Below are 22,184 nucleotides of genomic sequence, written 5' to 3'. Positions count from 1 at the left end.
TTACATTCTGAGATCCCTCATTGTTTCCTACAGTGGAGTTCATCTATTTACTTATTTACTACATTCATTGTTAAGGCATTATTTATATAGGCATCCCTTCTTTTTTCAATACTTAAACAAAAACCGGCTGAACTTTTCAAATAGATTCCTTTTTTGTTGTGTTTGCAACATACAGTAATGTATTTTTCCCTGTTACCAAAATAAGAGGCTCTTATTCTTTCAAGGCTCCAAGGTAGCTTAATTAGTAAATGTAATGGATTTTTACTGATTAAATTTGAAGAGAAATCATTTAAAATGTGCTCGTTTCCCTCCCTCTGTGCTCTAAGTACAATGGACTGAGTTATTTAGTATTTTACTAGTGGAGAAAATGATTCCTTTTAATTCTTGGCTTTTGATAGAATATATGGACCTGTATCTTCTTTTATACAGTAGATCTACTGGCCAAAAGTTGGGAGTTCATTTTGATGAGCATACTATTTAAAGAGATCCTTCCATCATTTCTTTTGTAATGTGAATATCTATCCCCCCCAAAAAATATGTTTATATATTCAGTTTTGATTGTTGTATGAAGGAAAAAATGCCCCAAATTCAAACATTTGTCTGAGTCAGAGTTGATATTTATGCATGTTGTCATGTTTTTGGGTATCATACTAATCTCTGACCTATTGCGTCAACTCTTCCTGATAATAATATCTGACCTGTTTCTCTAAACTATTTCCCAGGAGACATTTATATTCTTTCAGCCTAATAAGTCATAATTCATAGCATTCTAGTGAGTTAAAGCCCATAGGGAAGGTTTTAAAGTTATAGTTTTGGAAACAATAACAAAAAAGAACGAAATTACAGATGATGAGTTAATAGCATTTTCCTGATACATAACCAAATTCACAATAGAGCAATACAAGTAGCATTGGGAAATGTAACATTTTAGGTCTTTTGTTATTTCCTTTTTCTGTGATTTTTTTTAATATATTGATTGCCAGCCTCTTTTCCCCATTAAATAACATGCCACAGAAATCCGGCAAAATATTAGGTCTATAAAATTGGAACTCTAACTGAGAATGTGATTGTTTAAGTCACCTATTTGTGTGCATTTAGATTGCTGAAGCTGAATAGGCAGGTTTTGCAACTAATGAATTTAGTTCAGCTCTGATGAAAAGAAATTAAGTCAACATTTCTCATTTTAGCTATTTTTTTAAAATTTCCCTCCTTACTCTGCCTTTGGCAATAGCAATATATAAGGGGATTATGACATAATTACAGGGCTTCAAGAGAGATATTAATATTTTTATAATTATACGAGTACTTAGAATTCTAAGAAAACAATAAAAATGCTTAGCCATTTGTCCTGGGTATTGACCGTTTCCCAGGACTTTTAATCACTTTTACAGCTTTCAGGAGTGAAAGGGGTCATGTTCAGTAGATTTTATACCTGGACAAAACCTTTTTTTGTTCACGATAAAAGTCCTATCAATGTAATTGTCGTTATAGAGAATGGATAGAAGATATGTCTTTGGAAAGGATGCCCACCATGAACTGCCTCATACTGTGTTCAGATTTAATGAAGTTGTAGCTAATGTTGTTTTCCTATAAATGGTCCCCTCATTTTTTGTAGCCTAGAGCACTTGGCAACAACAATTCTTGCTGGCATGCCAGCTTGGCCTTCAATGGTCTGAGAAGAAGGAACAAAATGAAAGAGACAGGTAGCATCTGTCTTTTGTTTGCCCCCAAGGCAGGAGGACACAAAAAGGTAAAGTACTTGGCAAATTAAATGTCAGAGTATCTTATGATACAGTGTATTTAGGAAATCACACTGTATTGTAGGAACCCTTTGCTATAAGGAGAAAATATAGTGTGGTAGAGAGGTTCTAATCCCAAGTCTATTACTTAAGACCTGTATAACTTTGGATAAGTCAGTGAAGCTTTTATTGGCTTCACTTTTCTTAGCTGTAAAATGAAGAGGTTGCAGTGGATTATCTGCATGGTCCCTTCCAGATTTAAATATTATCCTTTGAAAATATTAATAGCCTCTAGAATTCATCAAAAACTAAAATTTTATTTCATTTTGATAAACATGTATATATGTATATGTGTGCATATAAGTTTATTATATTTCTCTGTATGTACACATATATTTGTACTTTATACATAAGTACATACATTTATACCCCTTATACCCATGTGTGTATATGTTTGTGCACATAGATACAAAGATATAAGTAGTTGATTGTATATATGAGCAACATCTGTATGTATATTCATGTGGATATGCATGTACATATATGGTATGTCTGTTTATGCATGTACACATGCACTGTTCATACAGATAGCATACAACCCAGAAATGTATGTACATTTATAAACCTACATGTAGAGATATACATACAGTGTTCACATATGCACAATCCTCTAATATATGTGTACTTACTGTTTTTTTTTAAACTCTTACCTTCCATCTTGGAATTAATACTGTGAATTGGTTCTAAGGCAGAAGAGTGGTAAGGGCTAGGCAATGGGGGTCAAGTGACTTGCCCAGGGTCACACAGCTAGAAAGTATCTGAGGCCAGATTTGAATCCAGGACTTCCCATCTCTGGGCCTGGCTCTCAATCCACTGAGCCACTCAGCTGCCCCCTATATGTGTACTTATGAGAAAAAAGAGTTTTGCTTGTGGAGAAGTGGACAGCTTTCAGGAAGATCTCAGTTGAAGTCCCACCTTGACACTGGCTGTGAAACATGGGCAAGTCTTTTGACTCTCATTATCTCAGACAGCTCTCTTAGACTATAAATAATATAGGAGGTGCCAGTCTACATCAGTAAAGGGAATTCCTTACTAAGTTCTCCCTACACTGATGAAATCATGTCTAATAAAAAAAGATATGAAATAGTAAGGAAAGTGACAGGGAAATTATATATCTCTGTGAGAAATATATATTAAACATATGAACCAGATAATTGGATTCTAATCCTGGCTTTTCAGATTATCCTCAGCATCGTCTTTGGCAAATCACTTCACTTTGGGCCTGAAATGCTTCAATTGTGGATGGTGAGGATTAGACTAGATGATATTATTCCAGGTCCATGTTGTTTTCCCTGTACTTTTTTCATTACTTTGGTACAAGATCACATCTTTATGAGTATGCCCGCCAATGATATATAAATCATAATCCATCCCATGTTATTCTCATGTTCTCCATTAAATCCTCCAAAGAATACCTACCCAATGCTAGGTTCCAGGCCATTTTCCACCATCGTGTTTGTCTATGATATCTATACTCATGGACTAGCTATAGAGGTTGTCCTTCTAATCATACATCATACTGTATGTAGACCATAGACATTCTTCATCTGGTTTTTCTCATTTGGATAGTTAGACAAAATTCTTGAGTAATTATGGACCTTATTTAGGAAACAATGTGATATTCTAAGACTTGAAATTATCAAACTACAGTGCTATCTGTAGGTAGGGGAATCTGGATTATTTTACCATCTACAGGAAATTAATTTTTCAATTTGGTTCTTCACCATACATCTTTGGTAGTAGCAAATACCTTTTCAGCATATGACTCCCTATCTTATAGTTTGTTGGATATTAACCAAGAGCAAAATCAGATCATTGTTTTTAAATCTTAAAGGAATCTTGAATCATTTTTATATACCTGTGTGGGAAAATATTTCCTTGAGGGAAGCCTTTAAGGTAATATTTTGCTGTACTGGATCAGGTTATCTAAAGTCAATGAATGGTAAACATCTTGTATTTCCTGTATTCTTTAAGTCAGTTTGTGGATATAAAAATATTATGGTGAGATAAAACCTACCTATTCTCTTCTTTTTTTTTTACCCTTACCTTCCATCTTAGAATCAATACCCTGTATTGGTTAGAAGGCAGAAGAATGATAAGGGCTAGGCAATGGGCGCCAAGTGACTTGCCCAGGGTCACACTGGTAGGAAATGTCTGAGGCCAGATTTGAACCCATCTCCCAGCCTGGCTCTCAATCCACTGAGCCACCCAGCTGCCCCCATATTCCCTTTTCATGTACTGGCACATCAATAATATCTTTAAAATCTATGCTTCTTATATTTTATAGGGATAAAAGCTATACTTAAGGTTTCTATAGTATAGAGAATTCCCACCTAAGGAAATTCCCTCTAACAATATAAATTGACATTTTCCTTGCAATATATAGTCTTAGAATGTAAATTATTAAGAGTTAAAATTACTTGCTTGGGTTTATACAGCTAATATATTTCAAGGGTAGGACTTTAACCTAGATAATCCTGGCTTCCAGCTTAGTCTATCCATTGATTCTACCCAGCCTCCTATATTTTATTCAACTAGGAAAGTAGGCATAAAAATGAGTAGTTTTTAATATCCCGATCACCTTTTTAGTAATAATAATAATATACCTAGCATTTACATAGCACTTTAAGGTTTACAAAGCGCTTCATATATGCTATAAAAACCCTATGAGCAGTTGCTCTTACTATTCCTAATTCATAGATGAGAAAACTGAGAATCAAAGAAGTTTCAGTAACTAGTCTAGGATCACATAGCTAGCCAGCTAATAAGAATTTGGGGCAGGATTCAAATTCAGGTCCTCCTGACTCCAAGACCAACAATATACTCTTTGTGCCAACTAGCTATCCAGAGCATTCACCCCCCTCCCTCCACCTCCTTCACACACTCTATGATGCTTCTTCCTCAATCAGAAATAGAGGAAAATGGGTTTTGCTTTTGCCCCAAATAAGCCAAACAGAAGAAATTGTAAAACTTAGTCTTTTAATAAAACAAGAAGACAAAAGACCATTCACATTTTTTGTGAATAACATTCTATGGATCAGGGAGAAAGGTGCCTACTAAGGAAAAAAAAAGGAAAATATATGATGGAAAAATGCTAGTGATTAAGTAAATAAAAGCCAGTTAGAAAATTTCATGCCAATTATAAGTAAAGTAAAATTCAAAACTTCCTGAATAAGGTACTGTGTATGTAAGGTTTTAGGGGAGGGCTCTTGCTGACCAGCCAAATTGATTGTTACATTTATAGAAGCTGTTGTTTGGTTTTATAGTTTCTATTTTTATCATTTAAAGTCCCCTGATACTTCTTTGTGACTGTGGAGGTGACCCTGGGATCCTGAAGACAGTGCCAACAGAGTACTAGCCTCTAGCCTAGGGATATGAAAAGGTTTCTACTGTGGACCTAGTAAAAAAGATCTGTTACTGAGAAATCAGCCCAGCAAAGTTCTTTACAACTCATTACTAGGTTAGCTGCAAGATTTTTTCCCCACAACTTCTTAAAATAATTGTCTAAGGTAGAGACATTATCATCTATGCTGCTAGAGGGAACCATGATGGTGGGTACCACATCTATTTGGACTTTGTACCACAGTGGATTGCTGGCTAAAGTCATGGGAACTAGAATTGTAGGTCAGCAATCTAGATCTGGGGAAGGTACTTGCCTATTCAGATTTGCACCAAACACTGACTTTTACATGTGCCCACCAGCAGCTACAGGAGGAGCTAATATAATTTGCAAGTCTGGATGTTCTTTTTCAATTTTTAGATAACAGTGAAATCACCAATCCTCTTTAATGCTGAAAGTCTTAGTTACTTATACTATTGAACTGAAATTTTTTTCTTTTCACCATTTGGTGACTGAAAAGTATCTTTATAATTTACCTAATTCATTCTCCTAGATTTTGATTACTTTAACTTGATTACTTTGACTACTTTAGAATGTTGCTTCATCTTCATGTCAAAATGAAGCATTTAAGCAAACTTTCATGAAGGTCCCAGTACATCTCTGTGGAAGTGGAAAAGGAAAAGGAATGGCAGTATGACAAATATTCTACTATTGGAGCCATTTAACACTTCAGATATTCTGCAAAGTCCTTTTTCTTTTCTGAGCCTTACAAATACACCATTTTACTTATACCAGTGATTGACCTAGAAGCTTCACTTCCCAGAGTCATTTGCATCTTCATTATAAAAAGTATTTTTATCCTATTTACACTTTCTATTGAGATGGCGGTTTCACTAGTAATTTTTCAACACCTTCTCTATTCTTGTTTTCTTAACTGTCACCTGGTCTTTGTCCAATTCCCCTCACTGATGCAATAAATGCTACAAAAATCCTTTTTCAAACAGTTCCCTATTGGGCTTTAATCCTAGTTCCTTTCTTAGGGCTTAATATCTTTTTTTGTGTAGATGACACATATCCTTCTGTGTATCCTGGGGACCCATTCATTCCCGTTCAGTCCAGGGATATACCATCTCAAATGAAACCCTTGTCTTTAGTTTAGTCTAAACATGGCAAAGAGAATAAATCATCTTTCAATGATCTTCTTCTGCCTGACTTTTACATCAAAATGAGCAGTACCAATGTTTTCACTAGGATTTCCCAAATAAGAAACACTAGGGACCTGGAGCGCATTTTAATTCATCTCATTGTCCTTTGTGTTCCAGATGGACCTTATCCATGGCCATATCCTTTTACCTTTATTTTTACTGCATCTTAAGAAGCCATTTCTTAATCTTAACTCCCAACAACCTTTTTATTAGCCCAAGTCTCAATCCTCTTTCCTTTACATGCTGTAACTTCTTTCTTCTTACATGTCCTTCAGTATCATCCCCCTCTACAGTTAATGCTCAGTGACACTGCCTAAGTGTGACTCTTGTGTTCAAATTTCTGAAAGCCAACTGTTCATAAATCAGAGTTAATTCTTTTAACCTCTTCAGAGTTGTTTAAAGATCACTCTGTGCCCTAAGTTTTTTCCCCCTGTTTTAAGAAGCAGAATTCTTAGAGATTATCTTATTGTGAATTGACAAAAGAAAAAATCTTGTCTGCCTTCTGTTCTAGATATTAGCAAAATCTGTGAAAGCAAAAGGGATATAATATTTATCTTTGAGATATCATTAGATAAATAGAACAGTGAAATGCAAAGAGAAAAATTGACATTATGGCTCTCATTTTCTCCTCTCCCCTTTTTAAGCCACCTTTTGAGTAAATTTGCTCACTCCTGCCTTCCTCAAATTATTCTAATTGTAGCTGGAGCCTTCTCTCAATAAACAACTCCTTTGACTGGCAGAAGTTGCCAAGGCTATATATTTCCTCCCAGTGAGATGGGAATGTCAGGAACAAGAAATTGAATTTAGCAAAGTATTTAGATTTGAGTATTTATACTTTCAAGTAAACTTGAATAGGACAGAGTATATATTAACTGGCAGTTTGTGCTTAAAGTGGAATCATACATTGAACAGAAGAGAAATGAATTCCTTTTGCCTGTAAGACAATGCGATCTCAAGTATGAAGCCTATTCCAATCTTACCTCATACAGACTCTTTGCCTAGCGTTAGTTAATTACTGTTGCCCTTGATTTTGAGATAAAGAGGTGGATTAGGAAATTTTAATTAAACTTTGGACTACGATTTTCCAGTCTGGGTTACAGAAGAGAAAGAAAGCATTTTTTTCCTCTAGCTGGAATGAGATTCCAAAGACATGTGTTTGGTATACAAATCAAATAAGTAAAATGAATATGTGTATATACATTGTTGCATTTAATATAGAATGAAAAAAGGAAAGGATTTTATAAGGAGCCTAAAGTTTTTCTATATGTAACAAAACTCATTCCCAACCCCCCCCCAAGTTATATAGGGAAGAAAAAAGCCACAATGGTATGAGAATTCCTTATAGTCCAAAGAAAGTCTCCCTGACCTTTGTACAGAATTTTACCATAAGATTTAATAGTTGTATCACTTGCTACATGCAAAACACTGTGGTAGGTGCTAGAGATATAAAGGCAAAAACAAAATAAATTTTACCATCAAGTAATTTGCATTATGATTAGATAATACAACATGTAATTTTATAATTAAATACAAAATATTTTGAGGAGGGAAGAAAGCTTAATAACTAAGGGAAACACTACACCTCTGAATCAAGCTCACACCTTCAACTGTTCAGGATTATCTGTTGCATGTTTTTTGTTCAGTTCTATTGAGTGGGCCAACTCAATTTTTTGCTTAGTACCTGGCACAAAATAAAGACTTATTAAATGCTTGTTAATTGATTGAACAGTACTCAACAGACTATTCTTTTTTTTTTTAAACCTTTATCTTCTGTCATAGAATCCATACTTTATACTGGTTCTATGGCAGAAAAGTGGTAAAGGCTAGGTAGTAGAGGTTAAGTAACTTGCCCAGGGTCACACATCTAGGAATCTGATGTAAGATTTGAACCCAAACCCTTCCATCTAAGATCTGCATCTATATTCACTGGGCTACCTAGCTGCCCCTGGAGTATTTTTTCATTTCAGCCTTTTAGCAGATTTGACAGGCAGCTGATAAGCTGTATCCCTTGGATGGTGAAAGGATACCATAGGAAGAATGATTGAAGTAATATTTATCCTAAAGAAAAGAAGGTTTTTTTTGTTTGTTTTTTGTTTAAGTAGGTGGGGAGGGAAGGAGAATGAAGAGGAGAAAACAGGACCTTTGAACATAGTTGTCTTCAGAATCGTAGAGTATGAGTTAGAATAGACCAACTACTGTTTAGACCAATCTAAAACTTAAAGGATTCCCTACTATAATTTATTCAGCATGTAGTCCTCAATCTGACCAATGTGACATTGAACATCTTCAAAGAGGAGAAACTCACTAACTCTTATGGTAGCTTATTAAATTTTTTTTACATACCATCCTAAACAGCTTACTACCACATCCTCTGTCTGTGTATACATCTTTTAACTAGTATGTTAATGATAACAATTTTAAGTTATAGATATCATCTTTCCATATAGGAATATAAACAATTTGACCTTATTGAAGCCCTTAAATTTTTTATCTTTCTTATTTACCTTTTTGTGCTTCTCTTGAATTTTGTATTTGAACATCAGCTTTTCTATTTAAGTTTAATCTTCAGGATTGCTTGGAAAACTTATTTTGTTAAATAACCATACTTTCCTCTGAAAGAATATAGTCAGTTTTGGTGGGTAGGTGATTTTTGGTTGTAAATCCAGTTTACTTCCCTTCCAGAATATCATATTTCAAGCCTTCCATTCTTTCAATATGGAAGCTATCACATTCTGTGTAATCCTGACTGGGGCTCCATAACATTTAAATTGTTTCTTTTCTAGCTGCTTGTAGTATTTTCTCCTTGGCTTGGGAGCTTTTGAACTTGGCTATATCATTCCTGGGAATTGTAATTTGGGAATTTATTGAAGGAAGTGATCAGTGAATTCTTTCAATTTCTGTTTTACCCTCTTGTTCAAGAATATCAGGGTAGTTTTCTTAGATAAGTTCTTGTAATATGATGTCTAGGTCTCTTTTCTTATCATGGCTTTCATGTAGTACAATAATTCTTAAAATGTTTCTCCTCAATTTATTTTCCAGGTCACTTGTTTTTTTTCAATAAGATATTTAATATTTTCTTTTGTTTTTCTTTCATTCTTTTGATTTTGTTTTATTGTTTCTTGATTTCTCATCAAGTCATTAGCTTTTGTTTGCCCAGTTCTAATTTATAAGAACTGAATTTCTTCCATTACTTTTTTAGCATCCTTTTCCATTTGGTTCATTCTACTTTTCATGAAACTCTTCTTTCATCATTGCATTTTTGTGCCTCTTTTTCAAGTTGACTAATTTTGCTTTGTAAGCTGTTATTTTTTTGCATTACCTTAATTTCTTTTTCCCATTTTTCTTTGCCTTGTATTATTTAAGTTTTAAATTCCTGTTTGAGTTCTTCCAGGGCTTGAGACCAGTTTCCCTTTTTCTTTGAAGTTTTGCATGTGGTTGCTTGGATTGCACCATCCTTTATTGACTCTATGCTTTGCTCTTTGTCTCCATAAAAATTTTCAAAGGTTACGTGTTTCTTTTGCTGTTTGCTCATTTTCCCAGCCTTTTTTTTTTGCCTGTGGACTGGGAATTCTGAAAGGTGATGATTGTCTCCTCTCCTGATGATTAACAGGATTCAGCACTGTGAACTATTTTGCCCTAGGATGGGTCTTCATCACAGTACAGGCTTGAAAGGGCTAAACACTATGGACTTCTGGCCCTCACTGTGGGGTGATGCCAGGGCCTAGGAATTTAAGGGGGGTAGATCTGGAATGTAGGGTTGTTGTATACTGTATACTGTTGTTGGTATAGCTAGGGTCCTGGGATCTTGAATCTGGCCTATGTCCAGACTCAGGCCCTGGCACAATAGGTAGGGGTGGGGAATGGCCAGCCAGAACTCCTCTGTGTGCAGTTTTGCTTCTGGTTCCTTCTTATCCTATGAAAATCAACTATCTCTGCCTACTTTTCACATTTCATCTTTCACTGCCACTAAGCTCCCATCTTGGCTTACCTTATTACTTTCTTGAACAGCTCTAATAATTGAAAGTTTTTTCCTAAAATCAAACCTAGATTGCTTCTTGGAAATTATTATCTGCTTATCCTGATTCTATCCTCAGGGGACAAAAGGAAGTTTTACCCTTTTGCCACAAGACAGGCCTGAAAATACTTGAAGACTGCTCTTATGCCTTATAACCCCTCCACCTCAGCCACTCTCCCTGAAGCCTTTTCTTCTGCAGCCTACAAATTCCTAGGTGGAAGAAGATTAGATTTATTTTGCTTGATCCAAAGGGCAGAAATAAGATGAGGAAGTCAGCAAGCATAACTAAATGCTAGTAAGTGCTAGAGTACAAAGAAGGACAAAAATATGTTCCCTGCTTACAGAGAGGTTGTATTTGAATGTAGGAGACAACATGAAAGTAATTACAAACATAGAGAGTAAAGTATAAATGGAAGGTAATCTGAGAGGGAAGCTAAGTGATACAGAATATAGAAATATAGGGCCTAAAACTGGGAAGATTCAAATTTCCTAAGTTCAAATTTGGCCCTAGACACTTACTAGCTGTGTGACCCTGGGAAATTCACTTAACCTTTTTTGACTTAGTTTCCTTATCTGTAAAATGAACTAGAGAAGAAAATGGCAAATCACTTGCCAAGAGAACCCCAAATGGGGCTCTAAAGAGTCAGACACAACTGAAAAAGCACTGAACAACAAAATCTTGGAGAAGAGGACAAAAGAAGTCCTCCTGACAGAAAGAACAATAGACTCAAGTTGTAAAAAGGAAGATTTTGACTGTATGCAAAGAAAAATTTCTTATTCCTTAGAATTGTCGAAAAGTAGAATGAAATGCCAAAGGTAGCTGTGAGCACCTCTTCATTAAAAACTTCAAACAATGGCTAAGAGACCAATTATTTCAGGATGTTACAAAGGGAATGAATTTCTGTTTATTTAGATTAGATTAAATCAGGAATTCTTACACTGGTGTCCATAGATTTTAGGAATTTCAAAGGGTCTTAAATGATTAAAAATTATTTTAAACCTCTATTTTTTCTAATCTCTAAAATTGTAATATTTCTCTCAATTATGGATGTCATAAATAAAATATTATTTTGAGAAGTATCCATAGACTTCACTATTCTATCAGAGGGAGTTATGACACGTTCCAAAATTTTAAGAACTCCTGAATTAGGTGATCTTTGAAGTCCCTTTCAACTGAGAATCTAGTATAGTCATGGGCTGGGTTATATAGATATTTGTTTAATCAATTTACAAGGCTTTTATTTCTTCCTCGCCAACTTGTTGGGCCAAAAATTATGTGAACAGTGTGACCAAAGGTAAAGGTCACCAAATAACATTTTATTGTGTTATTTAAAAGTCTTCATGCTTGGTAATTACTTCCAACAGGATTATAAATTTTAAAAAAGAGAGAAAAGAACTCTGTAGCATGATTTATCTAGGGGTTCAATTGATTGAACTTGGATAAATTATTCATTACTTCATTAAAATTCAAGCAAGCCTGGAGGTTTCCATCTGATGCATTAAGTTGTCTAATATGAAGAAATTGCTGTAGATTCATTGCATAAGATAATTCTTCCAATATGCTGCGCTTTAAATTTGCAGCAAATTCAAATGAGATGTAGATTTTGCATTTTGTTTTCCATTAACTAAAATTGTTTATAGAGACCCCAGGAGAAACAAATGGCTTTTCTTAAGATCTGCAGATTATTGCTTTTTTAATCTGTTGGTGGAAAACACTATTTTATATACTAATGGTGATGGCACATAGTAAGGGCTTAATACTTTCCTTCATTCAGAAATGTATTATTGCTGAGAAAAAAGTCACAGTTCTGTAGTCTTGTAAAACATAAATGTATGCTTAATAGACTACTTATTTTTTGAAATTTGATTTCAATTTACTTGAATATTAACCAATATTGATCAAATAAAATGTGGTAAAAAAACAAACAAAACAAAATATAGTAATCATAATTTGCCAGCATTTGAGGTCATAAAAACTTGCTCAGTGAATGGAGGCAGTGTGGAGAAGTAGAAATTGCACTGGACTTGGAGTCAGAAGGTCTAGGTTCAAGTCCCAGGACAATATTGGTCACATCCTTTTATTTTCATTCTCCTCAGTTTCCTTCAGTGCAATATGGAAATAATTATATTTGTACTATTTACCTTATAGTAGAAGGCAAGAAAATAAATAGTTGGGGCCAGGCAATCAATAAGCATTTATTAAGTGCTTCTTTGGTGCCAGGCAATGTGTTAAGTGCTGAAAATACAAGAAAGGCAAAAACAGTCCCTGCCCTCAAAGAGCTTGCACTCTATTTGTGAAGACAACATATAGATGACTTAAGTAACATAGGATACATACAAACTAGATGGTGGGTAACCTGAAAGGAGTGAAATATGAAGCATTGCTGGGGCTGACTAGATAGAATGAGCTATGGGACATACTTACATATTAGGATGGCACCGTCCCCAGAGAAAGAATTCTAGATATGAGAGGATTACATTTCCCAGGAGGGGAGAGTGGCAAGCAGTATCTCATTTGACCCTCACAATAACCCTGGGAAGTAGGTACTATTATTATCTCCTTTTTATAGATGAGGAAATTGAGACAAGAGATTAAGGGTTTTGCCCAGGGTCACATGGCTAATAATTGTTTGAGGTAGGATTTGAAATCAAAATGATGGTGGTGGTGGTGGTGGTGGTGGTGATACTTTTCATTCCTTCAATAAAGTCCTTTTCTTATATATTACACTTGTGTTGTAAGAGGGGAGACTAGATATTTAAGATATGGTTGCCAGAAATCAATTAACTCGATTTCAAAATAAAATAGACCCAAGTCAGGATGACTTTTATGGTGGTTTATTTACAATTAGGAAGGTTGAAGGTAGGGAAATTGAGAGAGAGAAACTCTGGACCAGACCAGAGGCCACAACCAGGTAGGATAGACCTCCCCCTCCCCACTTAATTCTTTTTTTCTTTTTTTTTTTTAAACCCTTAACTTCTATGTATTGGCTTATAGGTGGAAGAGTGGTAAGGGTGGGCAATGGGGGTCAAGTGACTTGCCCAGGGTCACACAGCTGGCCGGATTTGAACCTAGGACCTCCTGTATCTAGGCCTGACTCTCAATCCACTGAGCTACACAGTTGCCCCCCCCTCCTTAATTCTAAGTTTGGTGGGGTGACATTATTTCTGGTGGCTAGAGTCTACACAAATGAATGAGGGCAAGCTAATTCCATTCACACATTGTGAATATGATATTATGAGTTCTTGAAGGTTTTTCTAGTGGAATGTCATCCTAATTAGAGCTAAAAAGATCAGTTAATATGGAGCTGACAACCAGGAACCACTCTTGCTAAGTCTAGAATGTCTTATCAGTGGAAAGAATGTTGGTTTAGTTATAAGGTAATTTTTTTGGGTGGGGGAGGCAGTTAGTGGAGGGAAAACCACCCTGGCTAATGAAGTCCTGGAACTTTTGAAGTATAAGAACAATATATCAATAAGTTGCTAAGTATTTTCTACCTTAATATTGAAAGACCTGGCTTTGGAGAACTGGATATCATATGGAATTGGGTGACATGGTATAGATGGAAAAAAATGTTGGTCTTGAAATTAGGTGAAGATTAAATTGTAATGTTGCTTCCAACATTTATTACCTAACTTCTGGAGAGTCTTTTAGTCATCTTGTGCCTTAGTTTCCTAGTGTACATAACAAGACTAATATTTGTACCTACCTCACAGGATTTGTATAAGGTTGAAATAAAGTAATGATCACAAAGTGCTTAAGGTGCATTATGTAAAAGCTGTGTTATAAGTGAAGTAGATGTGCAGGTCATCCCTAGTGGAGAAAACTTCCTATAGTGGTATTGTATACAAATTGATATGACTTCCCTTTTTTGGAGCAAGTGTCTCCAGTGGGGCAGACAGCCCAGGTAGACTATCCCAAGGTAGGTTTTCTTACCCAGTCGGGAGACCTATTAGCATTATATGTTAATAAATGAGCATATTTGCTGAAACAAACAGAACTTTCATCTCAAACTACCTTTGATTTCAAAACCAAATTATACCTGGAAAGGCTGAAGTGATTAGTAGGTCTACAGAGGAAGCAGTGAACTTTCCAAGACCTGGGACATCTTTCCTTAATTTTGCTTTGGAGCTTCAGGTATTCAGCAACATGATCCTCCCCCACCACCCTGCAGAGTGATCTCACCCCTGTCCTAGATGTGTTTATGTTCTTTCTTATTCTTCTTATCTTAGTTTGATTTTTATTCTTTCAGGTTATGGACACACAGTACCTTTATCAGATGGAGGTAAGGCCTTCTGCATCATCTATTCCGTCATTGGCATCCCCTTCACCCTCCTGTTCCTGACTGCAGTGGTCCAGCGTATCACCGTTCACGTCACTCGGAGGCCTGTGCTCTACTTCCACATACGCTGGGGATTCTCCAAACAGGTGGTTGCCATCATCCACGCAGTTTTGCTTGGGTTTGTGACTGTGTCCTGTTTCTTCTTCATTCCGGCAGCAGTGTTTTCTATCTTGGAAGACGACTGGAACTTTTTGGAATCCTTTTATTTTTGTTTCATTTCCTTGAGCACCATTGGCCTAGGGGATTATGTTCCTGGAGAAGGCTACAATCAGAAATTCAGGGAGTTATATAAGATTGGTATCACATGTAAGTATCTCAAAAATTCATAAAAGCAAGCAAAGGGTGTATAACTCAAATGTTTCTTGAATACTGACCTGATTCTACCCCCCCTTTCCTTATCCTTGTACCCCAAATTCTACCCCATCTATTGATGATTGACTAGTTTTAAAAGATTTGGTCACTTTTATTTTAACCCTTACCTTCTGTCTTAGCATCAGTTGTAAGACAGAAGAGTGGTAAGGGCTAGGTGATTGAAGTTAAGTGAATTTCCCAGGGTCATAGAGCTAGGGAGTGTGAGGCTAGATTTGAATGCAGGTCCTCCTGACTCCAGGTCTGGTACTCTATTCATTGCTCCCTAGCTGCCCTTGATCACTTTCAGAGTTGTTCAATACCTACAATTCTATTTCTTTCCATTATTTTTTCAATTTACCACCATATCTGGCAAACTCATTAAGCCAAAAGAAATTGTCATTCTTACTGAAAGTTAAGGTTCCCATTAGACCATTTGAGAGGTCATCAACATACATTTATTTGTTTGTTTGTTTGTTTTATGTATTTGTTTGAGAGGTCATCATGGTCAGTATTTATCAGAGGCAGAATCATAGATTTGAACCTGGAAGGAAAGCCATCTAGTGCAAATGGGAAGCAGAGACTCAGAGGAGGTAGTAAGCTCATACAAAGATAATAAGTAGCAGAGTCAAGATTTGAATCCAAATTTTCCTGATTCCAAGGCCTTCCCTCTGTCCCAATAGGATACATCCAGGCTGATGGATAAGTGTTCTAGACATTACAAATAGACTTACAATTTACCAGTACTACACATTATTTATTTATTTAGTGAAAGAATGTATATTTAAACACAAGAACAAAAACCGAACTATTTATATGAAATACTATATAAAATAATCTTAAATTCATAAAATTCATATTGGAACCTGTAAATGCTGGTTCATGTATTTTAATATACCTAGGATACCTTAACTCACATATATATCTGATTTATCTAGACGCAACTCTTTGTGAACAAGAAAATGAATAAATATCATAATGCTTGCTTTGCTGATGCAGAAACTCCTAAAGACTGAAAAACTACACAAAAAGTCCGTGGCAAAGAATTGCCTCTTGGGAACTGAAATTTCAATGACCAGAAATTTATAATTTAAAACAGCTTCAGTTAGTCATAGATGTCAATCCTTTTATTTAAATTGGGAGATTTTTCTCTTTTATTATTGGGTAGGATTTTTTGTCTTATTCAAATAGCTTCAGTTTTGTATTTAATTCTGAAATAGGAAATAAGGCAGCTAAAAGGTACAGTGTATAGTTTGCCAGGCCTAGAATCAGGAAGACCTAAATTCAAATCCAGTCTCAGACACTTGCTAGCTATGTGACCCTGGACAAATCACTGAACCTTTGATTTCCTCAATTATAAAATGGGGATAATAATAGCACTAATTCTTAGGGTTGTTGTGAGGATCAAATGAAATAATATTTGTCAAGTGCTTAGCACAATGTCTGACACTATTAAGTGCTATAAATGTTAGTTAGATATTTAGTGTTTAGACTTGGGCATACATTTCAGCACTCAAAAGAAACATTATGCTCTGAGTTTCATTCATGTGAAGTAAATGTGTACTGGGAAGGTTGAGAACAGATTAGAGACTGAAGCATATTTTTATCGTCCTCAGGGTCAGAGCTTGTTTGCACGTGGAGCATGAAGTAGAAAGGGAAAAATAAAGGAGAAGGATGTCTGTGTTGGTACTTGACTATACTGTGGTTAGGTGGATGTGTTTTACATAGCATTTTCTGTGAACAGTCTAACAGATGCCATTTGCTCTGTGATTGTACGTGCACATCACTGCTATTTTGGAAGAGTCCCCACAAAGTTCTTGTGCTTCATGTACAGAATTTGCAGCTAAGATTTTGGTTGAGAGAGCCAAACTATGTCATCAGAAGAGGAAGTCATGAAATTCTCTGCATCTCTTGGAAGTCTTTAGGGGAAAAGCTACTTGATAAAAGCAAAATCAACATTCTTGCTCTCTTTGTGTTGAGTGCCTATTTAGTCCAAAGGCTAACTCATCGACTTCAGGGCCTGTCTGAAAATATTTTTCTCAAGTCTTAGAATTTTAAGGGGAGAAGTCAAAAGGAGGGAGGGCAGATTTTTATTTCCTTCTCATTTCTAATTTTAGTAATGAATTTTTTATTGAAAATGAAATTTTATTTTAGCCTTTGAAGATAAATGTCCTTCCCTCAGCCTTCCAAAAAATAGTTTTTTGGAGCAATGCTTGTGCCCTTTAAAGATTTTCTTTGCCCTATAGTTTAAGTATAATGAGTAGCATGAATCATTCTGTTGCCAAATTGAACAATGCCATGCCAAATGTATTACTGAAGAATAATGAAAAAAATTAGGCCTGCTGGTGGTGGACTATGTGGAAATATAAACAGCTGCAAGGAAGCCAGCTTCATTTCTAGCATCACTGTTAAAGAAATTTTCCATTGGCTTAAACTATAATTTCTATTATTGAACCTCTATTCCATGGGGAAAATATGGATCAAGGATTCCATAGAACATCTAATTGTCTTAAAATAACTAGGTGAAGGATTAGAGAGGTTTAATGTGCTTCATTAAATTTCTTTTAAAATGTTTCTCATTTGGGGGGCAGTTGAGTGGATTGAGAGCCAGGCCTAGAGACAGGAGGTCCTGTTTTCAAAGCTGGCCTCAGACACTTCCCAGCTGTGTGACCCTGGGCAAGTTATTTAACTCCCCATTCCCTAGCCCTTACCACTCTTCTGCCTTGGAGCAAATACACAGTATTGATTCTAAGACAGAAGGTAAGGGTTTGAAAAAAAAGTGTTTCTCTTTTTATATCAGAGATGAAGAGCCCTATGATGGGTAATTCTTATATAAATAATGCATTTATTAAATATTTACTACATACCAGGCATGTTGTTAAGTGTTGAGGTTACAAGGAAAAAGGAAAAATAAACCTTCCCCTCAAGGAGTTTTTATTCTATTAGATGTCATATAGTCCAACAAATACTGGAGTAAGCTGATACTAGTAAAACCAGAAACTGTGGCTGAGCAACAATACATCAAGCCATTTTTTAAAAAATCTTTTCAAAAGAGTACTTCTTTTAGCTTTAGAACTTGAAACTTTAAAGAAAATTTTAGTTATTGTTATCTTTTGTTTTTACATCAACTTCTTTTCTATAAATGTCCTTTCTCTAATCACCTATACAGAGAATCATCCCTTGTAACGGAAAATAAAAAAGAAAGTATTTCAGCAAGACCAGCCAACATGTCAGCTGGTCCTGACTGTATATGCAGTGTTCTACACAAAGAATCCCCCACCTCTGCAAAGAGGACATGAAAGGGAATTCTTTTCTCTATTCTTCAGTGATATGCTTAGTCATTATGATTTCCAAAACTGTAATGAAGGTTTTTTTTTTTATAAGAATGAAAATACTCTCTGTATGTTTAACTCCTCAAGATGTAGTTTTTGAGCATTGTTATGGCCTGGGTATTTTCTAAAACCATAGTGGATGGCCTTAGAGAATCTCTTTTTCTCTCCTAGGTTACCTGTTGTTGGGCCTCATTGCCATGCTAGTAGTTCTGGAAACCTTCTGTGAACTCCATGAGCTCAAAAAGTTTAGAAAAATGTTCTACGTGAAGAAGGATAAGGATGAAGACCAAGTCCACATCATGGAACATGACCAGCTCTCGTTCTCTTCCATCACAGATCAAGCTGCTGGCCTGAAAGAGGATCAGAAGCAAAATGAACCTTTTGTGACAGCTCAGTCATCAACATACACTGATGGCTCAGCAAACAATTAAAAAGTAGGATCCCTCAGTTCTGTTGTCCTAGCACACTTATTGCAAGTCAGAAATAGAAAAAGCCTTTGTTTATTTTTACAGAAATATAAAAGCAAAGTTGATGATGCCACCCAAACAAATATCCATTATTTGAGGTATTAAAAACAAAGAAAACAGCAAACATGGGCTCAGTTGGAAAATGTAGTATCTGAGTAGAGGGAACTTTTATCTGTAAGACAATATCTAACAAATGAGCGTGGGCTTTGCAGATAGGCAAGAAATGTTGGAAATAATGCTACTGTGGACAGGTTAGCAATGTTTGGCAAGAAGCAGGTTTTCTACTTTTAAATGAGAAATTTTTGATTTGTCTTTAAATCATTTAGCAGCTGTATAGCAAAACTTTATATTTAAGAGAGAAACTTAGCAAAGTGTTTTATAATTAAGTTCCTGTTTGCTTGTTTGTTTTTTTTTTTGCATGTACCCATCCAAAGTGATTATTTTTGTAGAATCTAAGTTAAGACCTACTATTTATAATGAATGTTTAACTAATAACATGTGTACATATGAAGTATAAATATGTTTCTATCCTGTTTATATATAAATACATATATGTGTGTATATATATATGTTTGGTGGGTCCCTGGAATTCAGTGAACTTCTTAGACCAGAATTGTAGATAGATTTTATTTTCTCTCTTTATAAAAGAAGTAACTCTCAAAAGTGCTGCATTTGATAAGTTAATATAATAGAATTATGTTTAGGACTGACTAGAGAGAGTGTAGGGCAGCAAGAAAAACGTTTGTCACACAGCGGTATTTTGTGAAATGTTTGAAACATTTGTAAGAGTTTCTTTTTTTTCTGACCAAGGAGTAAAGAATGTCATTTGTACAGAAGTCAAGAGAGCTAAAGATAGTTTCGTAAGGTTTTCGTGATTTGCAGCCATGTATTTTTTTTTAAAGCAAAGAACTTTTAATTAAGAAAATATTTTTAAAAAAGGTCCAATTAAACTAATTCAATAGAGTATTTAAAATTCATAAGACAGAATAAGCAAAAGTGTATGGCCTTTGGCTACTCTTAGTGTTCTTTATGTCAGGGGAAACTTTTAACAGTATCTGTAGGGACTCTGTTCACTCCTTTGTAGGAACCATAAAACTAGCCTTTTTCAATGATGCCTACAGGAAAATATTAAAAGTTTCAAGTAGGAAAACTGAGCAGAACTGTGTGGGCTAAGTAATGCTCAGTAACAGGGTAAGCAATTCTTATCTTTTTTGTATGTTATGTCATATTAGGATGCTGATATTAGAATGATCATGGGTTTGACTGTTGGAAAAAGGTAGCACTTTAGGTTATTCACTTCAAGCTAATTGTTACAATTTGGCCTCTTTATGAAAGGGCTAACACTTTTTAAAAAATCAATATTATGTTACCTGCAACAATAAGGCAACCCAATTCTTGTTTGATCACGTATGGCAGTCTCTGAAAATGGGGTCTTCTTGTTCCCATAGCACCTTTGTTACTCATAAAAAAAAACACATTTTTGTCAAATAGATATAAAATCCACTCAAAGGTATTCTGCTGAGTCTGGTAGAATTCCAGTAGCCAGTTCCTTTCTTGGGGGACTATGTTTTATCAGCAGAATTTCTTGTTCAAGGCTCAAACCCAAAGACTTTTGCCAGATCTCCTTGAAACCGAATCCCATTGCCCTCACAGGCTTATTACATTTCCTGGTGTTCCATTACATAGTCACCTTGCCTTTGCAGAGGAGAAATGACCCCATGCAGGGGAAGTTATTGGCTAAGTGAAAAATGGAAAAAGTGGAGAAACACGTTTTGGATATGAAGGGGATGGGATAGTTGACAGTCCATCATTGACTGGCACAAAAGGAAGGCTGGTGGTGATGGAGAGTATACATCAAAGTAATGATAAGTGACACTTGGGTAGTGTACTGACATTTTATTAGATGCAGCAAATGGCTTTTATTAGCCACAGCTGTCTGGCTTTAATACAAGAGAAAAAGGAGTTTATAAATATGATGAAAGAGGAGGAGGAGTAGAGGGAGGAAAAGAGCTTGCAAAGGTTACTGTGAATCAAAATGGCATTAATAGAGTATTTCTTGTTCCTTTTTTTTTTCAACACATTCAATAATTCTCTAACAATTATGGTCTGATTTCTTTCTTTACACATGTGGAAAGTGAGGGAAAAAAGCAAGAAAGTCACTCTTTTTTTAATATATGGGAATTTAAGGGAAAGATTTCTTTTATAATCATCTACTTTATCAGTCATCAATAAAGTTCTAATTGTCTTTATATAAGTGGAGTGGGTTGGGATGCTGGAAAATGCATCCATTCTGCTGCCTATCTCATTGTGTAGGAATGAAACTGAATTAGAGGTTTTGATAGTGTGCTGGAGGATAAAAACATGGAATTGTGCCCGTTGATTGACATTTGAAGCCCTTTCGTATGGGAAACAAAAGTATAAAATGTTTAATGACCTTCAGGATGGTGTGGACTCTACAGAAAGGCATTCTAGAAGAAAAGATGGATATTCTGCTCAAAGATTTCTTTGAGATGCCAGACATTTTCACTTAAACAGAACAGCAGAGATGGCTATCCTTAGAAAAGAAGGGAGAAACTATGGGGAAAAAAGATGATTTGGAAAGTTGGCTAATGTGTTGTAACTGATGAACCTCTTATAAAGAGAGAGGACAGAACCTTATAGAAAATGCTCTGAGGATAATAGAAAGTGTCTTTTTGAGTGTAAGTATGGACATCTCTGAATAATGCCATAGCTGTATTAAGACATTCTCTGAGGAAAGGAGAGGAGGAAGGAGATAGTTCTAGACTGGGTAGTTGTCCTGGAGATGATATGGCTCAATAGAAAGATGTTTTGGATGGACAACTAAGATGAAGAGCAGTGCATTCTCCCCTCTAAAACAAACATGGCCATTTTTCCATATATCACCCTCATGTGCCTTTTGTGAAAATGATTGAGACCACACCAAAAATATTTTGGACTTTCAAGACCCTGAGGTAAAGGAAAAAAACCAGCAAATGTCAATCACCATTTTTTTTTTATCCTTTAGTCATCCAGGTCACCCAAAACACTTATATTAGTAGAAATGAACATTAAGGAGCCAGTAGCAGTTAATTGTTCATAAGTTAGAATTCTGTGAACATTCTTTCCTGATTGTGTGGTATATTCAGCGCGTGCTATAAATTTACTCTTTTCTGTAGAGCATTCATGCTAAGAAGAGATTTGGTAAATGTTGATTTCTACCTTTAAGTGAAATAAGTGAAATAATTACTTTGGACTTCACATTAGGAAATGTGTTTATAATTTAGTAAAAAAAATTTGGTTATATTTTAAAAACTGAGATAATAAAAGCATTGTCATTG

At 35.5% G+C, this 22,184-nt stretch overlaps 1 protein-coding gene across 1 annotated transcript in view; it reads left to right on the top strand.

Annotated features, from left to right (window-relative positions):
- KCNK1 (potassium two pore domain channel subfamily K member 1) overlaps nucleotides 1–18,820 on the top strand; it is a 61,888-nt gene extending 43,068 nt beyond the window's left edge. Inside the window, exons 2-3 of the mRNA XM_044673687.1 lie at nucleotides 14,610–15,005; nucleotides 18,551–18,820. Of these exons, the coding sequence (XP_044529622.1) occupies nucleotides 14,610–15,005; nucleotides 18,551–18,810 (656 nt within the window). The 3' untranslated portion in view covers nucleotides 18,811–18,820. The remainder of the gene's footprint in view (nucleotides 1–14,609; nucleotides 15,006–18,550) is intronic.
- The last annotated feature ends 3,364 nt before the right edge of the window (nucleotides 18,821–22,184 follow it).

This window comes from Gracilinanus agilis, chromosome 4 (genome assembly GCF_016433145.1).
Source record: "Gracilinanus agilis isolate LMUSP501 chromosome 4, AgileGrace, whole genome shotgun sequence".
Classification (NCBI taxonomy): Eukaryota; Metazoa; Chordata; class Mammalia; order Didelphimorphia; family Didelphidae; genus Gracilinanus; species Gracilinanus agilis.
Note: the sequence above shows the minus strand (reverse complement) of the source record. Positions and strands in the feature narration are given on the sequence as shown.